This window comes from Nelumbo nucifera, chromosome 1, assembly GCF_055504915.1.
Source record: "Nelumbo nucifera cultivar China Antique chromosome 1, China Antique-T2T, whole genome shotgun sequence".
NCBI lineage: Eukaryota > Viridiplantae > Streptophyta > Magnoliopsida > Proteales > Nelumbonaceae > Nelumbo > Nelumbo nucifera.
Genome location: NC_142649.1, coordinates 23450410 through 23455949, shown reverse-complemented (window position 1 = coordinate 23455949; position 5540 = coordinate 23450410). Strand labels below are relative to the sequence as shown.

The 5540-nt window shown below is 39.6% G+C and overlaps 1 protein-coding gene across 1 annotated transcript; it reads left to right on the top strand.

Moving 5' to 3' along the window:
* The first annotated feature begins 366 nt into the window (after positions 1-366).
* On the top strand, positions 367-4490 carry LOC104605775 (IAA-amino acid hydrolase ILR1-like 6). The gene is made up of 5 exons (XM_010270663.3): positions 367-1158; positions 1597-1722; positions 2508-2822; positions 3604-3732; positions 3851-4490. The coding sequence occupies exons 1-5, from the start codon at positions 664-666 to the stop codon at positions 4214-4216; spliced, it is 1431 nt and encodes a 476-aa protein (XP_010268965.1). The 5' UTR covers positions 367-663; the 3' UTR covers positions 4217-4490.
* Positions 4491-5540: the final 1050 nt, after the last annotated feature.

The window sequence follows — 5540 nt, the reverse complement described above, 5'->3', positions numbered from 1 at the left end:
AACCAACATTATCAAAGCTCTAGATTAATTTAGCCAAGTCTTGCTAATTTTTCTGATATTGACTATTGATTTAAGCTAAGTGAGACCCATTTGTTGATAATGTGCTTCGGATCCTCTATAAAATGTGACACGTGACAAATATTGAAAGGATGATTCCTCAATGTCACATTGCATCTGCCATCATTGCAGGAGTGGTGTGAGAGCTACATTTGAATGGAACCTATTATTTTCTTCTGTCATCTTCACTGCTCCTTGTATTAACGTTTCGATGAGTTGAAGCCATCTGTGGATTCCAGTCATTTTTTAGCCAGACAACCTGTTCAGAGATAACACGTCTAACGCATGCAGAGAGAAGCCATAGCTCATAGGCCATAGCCGCCCATAAGGCGCTATGAGGCATTAAGTTTGCCTCTTGATGTCGATCAATCACAGAGTGGTGGGGGCTGCTGCGCATCAGGCAAGAACACACTTCTCCCATGTGATACCCAGCATCAATTATGAATTACCCCCACGAGTTAAAGATGGCCTCTCAGTCTCTCTCTCTCTTTCTCTTTTGCTTCTCCATGGCTCCACCTCCTCGGACCTTCTCTCTCCCTAGACATTCTTTTTAAATATAGTTCCTTCGCCTCTCCGACTCTTGTCTGTTACGCAAATTAACTCGAGATGGGTCCTCTTCAGGGACCTGGGTTCTTCTTAATCTCAATCCTTCTATTTGTTAGTTGCATCAAAATCATCGGCGGAAGCACTTCCTCCGACCTCTTTTACACGTACTTCGATGGCGGAGCCTATATTAGTTCTGAGGATTCGTTCCTCAAGAACAGAAGTTCATATCGGCGTTCACACATGCCGTCAACGTCGCCATCGTTGGAGGAGGAGGACTGTGGGGTTTGGGTCACGAAGTATTCGGAGGAGATCCTGGAGCTGGCGAAACGGCCGGAGACGGTGGAGTGGCTTAAGGGGTTGAGGAGGAGGATACATGAAAACCCAGAGTTAGCTTTCCAGGAGTACGAGACGAGTCGACTGGTTCGGAACGAGTTGGACCAGTTACAAATCAGTTACCGCTTTCCATTGGCGGGGACCGGCATCCGAGCTTCCGTTGGAACCGGTGGTCCTCCCTTCATTGCACTCAGGGCCGACATGGATGCTCTGCCTATTCAGGTTTTGTTTATCTTTCCGTAGTTCTGTTACAAGTTAGAACATATATGAAGCTGACATTTTTTTTTCAACTATTTGGCCGAAATTTCGTTTCGGATGAGAAGCCGAAGCGAAACTAGTTAGCCATTGTGTCGGAGTTTATGTTGAGACAGGGTAGGTGGAGTAGATAGTACGGTTGTCCTCGCTCTGAGTTAATATATTTGTTTCTCTGAATTTCTGGGCACTTTTTATTAGGTGAAATAAACAATAAAATCTGCAGGAAGAATGATATTGTAATATATTTATTTTACTTAAAAAGCTGTTAATTTTTAAAGAATTTCCGGTCGTTAAGTTAGTTATAAAATTTTGTGGTTTCTTGATTGAAAAGCTTACATGGTTTTCTATCAAAGAATGCGGAAAGGCGGAGATCTGGATTTGATTGTGATGAGGAACTTGTTGCAGGAAGCAGTGGAATGGGAACACAGAAGCAAAGTCCCAGGCAAAATGCACGCTTGTGGACACGACGCACACACGGCCATGCTTCTTGGTGCGGCCAAGATATTGAAGAGCCGTGAAAACAATCTCAAGGTCTGTCTGCAGCTTTTTTTTTTCCTCAGATTTTAGCCTCTCCCTGCTTCTACCCTTTCCATTGAACATGCTTCTGTAATTTTTTTTTGCTTCAGTTAATAGTTGTTTGGTCAATTGAAAAGAATAAACTGACATAGGTAGTGCAAGGTTAGTTTTCAGAACCTTTTCTTTTCTTCTTCATCAATTTGTTCAGAATGTTCATGTATCACACATTCTGAAAAAAATTACCTTGCATGGTTAAAAATGGCATCAGTGGCTTTTGGTTCACCGAAACTGCAGTAATTTGGATTTTGGTTCACTGAAACTGCAGTACATACAGTGGCCCCTTATGGTGGTTTGCTCTGCTAAAATGCTTGTTAGGGTTGTTTTTTCTTTGCAAGTGACAAATTTCTTTGGATGTGTTTTTCTTCCAAATACCTCTGCACAGATTTAATCTAAAAATGTGGTAATATGTTATCATTTGTCCATAAAAGGTAAGCCTGTCAGTTTTTCAAGTTTCCTGAAAATATTATTTTCAAGTCAACTCAACCCAATTATCCTACACATGAAAATTGAATCTGGCAATTTTTCAAGTTTCCTTTTTCATATCATCAGACATTTGTGGTGGTAGAACTATCCTTCCATGAAATCTCCACAACACTCTCTGATCTAATTGAGTTATTTTTAACTTCCTGGGTTACTTGTCTGAACAGGGCATGATTGTATGTTCTATCTTATGTCTATATTTTCCTATCTGATCTTATATTTTCTCAAATCCTAACCCACTTGCTTTCTTCTTGTAATAGGGAACTGTGATACTTATCTTTCAACCAGCAGAGGAAGCTGGTAACGGTGCCAAGAGGATGATGCAAGACGGAGCTCTGGAGGATGTAGAAGCCATTTTTGCTATTCATGTATCACATGAGCGTCCTACTGGAACTATTGGCTCAAGGCCTGGTCCTTTACTTGCTGGCTGTGGCTTCTTCAGAGCCGTAATAAGTGGGAGAAAAGGCGATGCTGGGAGTCCTCACCTCTCTGTGGACCCTGTTTTGGCTGCCTCAGCTGCAGTGATAAGCTTGCAAAACCTTGTGTCTCGTGAAGCAAATCCTCTGGACTCGCAGGTTTTTCTTCGTATTCCTCCGCTGTTTTTCTTTCTTTTTCTTTTTTTCTCTTTCCAATGAAATCTTCTGTAATGATAAAGGGAAAAAGCATGGAATAAGTCTTCTGTTATCATTTAAAAGGAAACTGGTAGTAGCCACATTCCTTATCTCTGTAGGCTTTTGTTGCAATAATAAAATCTTTGGCTGACAAGCATGAGGAATGCAGTTTTGAGTCTGAAAGTAGCCAGAATTATAAACAGATTTGCACATTGATGTACAGATCTGATTGTACATCTCCATTGTACAGATCTTCAGCATACAAGGGTCATTCTATCTTTTAATGACACACTTCTTAATACAGTACAATCCTTTGTTCTTTCAATAAAAAGTATTCCACAATGGCCCTTATTTTTTTCTGTAGGGTTCAAGATTGATGATTCTTTTTCTGGTGTAACACCTCATAGTTTGAATTATCAACCCTCATCTGGAGTAAATAAAAAATGAGAATTGGATTTAAACCCCTTTTAGGGCTAAAATGGTGTACTTGAAATTCTAAAATTTGTAAATGTGTGATGGTTGTAGAACTCTTTTTGACTGATTTCTGAAAATTGAGCATACTATGTATTAGTATGCAAGGCTTTAATTAATAAGACTTCCTAGATAATTCTTTCTTTTTAGGTAATATAATAGATATTATTTAATAAGAAGCATATACTTAAGATGGTAAATTTATGCTGGATATATGTTCATTATTGTTGATGGGCATTCCGAAACTGTTGTAATAGTCTTTCTCCTGCTGCAGGTAGTATCAGTGGCTTCATTTAATGGAGGTGATAATCTTGACCAGATTCCCCAATCAGTTACTATTGCTGGTACATTCAGAGCTTTTTCTAATGCAAGCTTCTACGGGCTCCTGAAAAGAGTAGAGGAGGTCTGTGATTGAATGGTTCTTACTTTGAAATAGAAGCAGCTGCTGTTTCATATTCTGTTGTGCAATGTGTTTTCATCACCTGATTAGCCCTCATTATCCCCTGTATCTGTTTAAACAGGTTATCGTAGAACAGGCTAGCGTCTACAGATGTTCGGCCACTGTTGATTTTTTCAAGAAGGAAACACAGATATACCCTCCAACAGTGAATGATGAGTACATGTATGAACATGTGAAGAAGGTGGCCATTGATTTGGTGGGTGCCAAGAATTTCATTGTGGTACCACCAATGATGGGTGCAGAGGACTTCTCCTTCTACTCAGAGATGGTCCCAGCAGCCTTCTTTTACATTGGTGTGAGGAATGAGACATTGGGTTCGACACACTCTGGCCACTCTCCTTATTTCATGATTGATGAAGAGGTTCTCCCCATTGGAGCTGCAGCTCATGTTGCAATTGCTGAAAGATATCTCAACGAGAATGGGTGAGACTGATAGTTGTTGTTCGATACTTCTGTTGGCAGGACAGACCGGAGAATAGGAGAACTACATCATCATTCAGAAAGTTCATTATCCTACCAGGTGTTTTTTTTTTTTTTTTTTTTTGAAGCTTGTCCTCTGTAAGTTGTGACTGAGGATTTTGTGAGTAAATATTTTCCCCTGTAATGTGTTGAGGATAAGTTGAAGGTCTCCTACTTGCTAAAGAATCCTCTGTCATGAGGAAGTTAATATAAGTCGGCATTTGTGCTGTTGAGAGCATCAATTATATATTTCAGATTGAGTTTATTTCTATTCATAGAATGATTTGGGTTACTGGTTTGATTCTTACATCCAGCGCTACTGCTGCCATAGATGGAGTCAAATCTAATTGGATTTACAGATGGAATATGCCATAAATGGCTCCATTTTGCACTTTACGTATTTGTATTTGCACTCTTGGCAAATTGAGCCCTCAGTCTCTTTGCAGTGCAAATTTTACTAGTGCTCCACTTTGCTTCATACGAAGGGAATTGAGGTAGGAGGAAGTGCTCAGGATTAAGATAGCAATTTCGAGGTAAAGCTTTTTCATCCAGTTTTACAACACTGATTCAAGGATTACTATAAAACCGGAGGAAGGTTTTATTGTTTGTTAGAAATCTTATGGGAATTAAGGCTATGTTTGGTTTGAAGGAAAAAGTAGGGAAAGGAAGGAAAAGTAAGAAAACCTTAATAAACCTTGTATAAGTTTTGATACCTTTCCCTTCCTTTCCCTACCTTTTCCTTCAAACCAAACATAGCCTAGTGGTTTAGGCTCAGTTTGGAAGGAATAGTTTTGCTTTTGCACTCTACAATTTGTATTTGTACTCTTTCCAAACTGAGCCTTAACAATTTTTTTTTCCGAATTCGAAAAGCCCATTAAATCACATCACTGGTTCAACTATTTGATCCAAGACAAATCGGATAACACTGTTGCACAAAAGAACCGATTCAATACCATAAAGGGACTGCATGATTCGATTGTCCTTTAATCATGGAATCAGAAGGATGGCATCTTTTGTGACTGAGCCATATAATGGCTGCAAGTATAACTCAATCCATTATGCGTCTAATATGCGGTTTATTTGATTTGAATCCTGCGAAAACCATTTGGACCAATGGACGATATTTTTCTCGGCCCATAAAGAGAAGATAGGATTGCAACGAAGTTATTTCAACCCATTTATGCTTTGGGATGAATACTAGAAGCAGAACTCTGATGAAAAAAGGAAAAGACAAGTAATAGTTGGACCGGGTCCCTAGGACGGCAGTCTTTGTATTCTAGACCGGCGTCCAT

Excerpts from the sequence above, each read along its gene's own strand:
- LOC104605775 (XM_010270663.3), top strand. The coding sequence starts at position 664 with ATGGGTCCTCTTCAGGGACCTGGGTTCTTCTTAATCTCAATCCTTCTA. Across the intron at positions 1,723-2,507 it reads GCCGTGAAAACAATCTCAAG|GGAACTGTGATACTTATCTT; the intron begins GTCTGTCTGCAG and ends TTCTTGTAATAG. Across the intron at positions 3,733-3,850 it reads TCCTGAAAAGAGTAGAGGAG|GTTATCGTAGAACAGGCTAG; the intron begins GTCTGTGATTGA and ends CTGTTTAAACAG.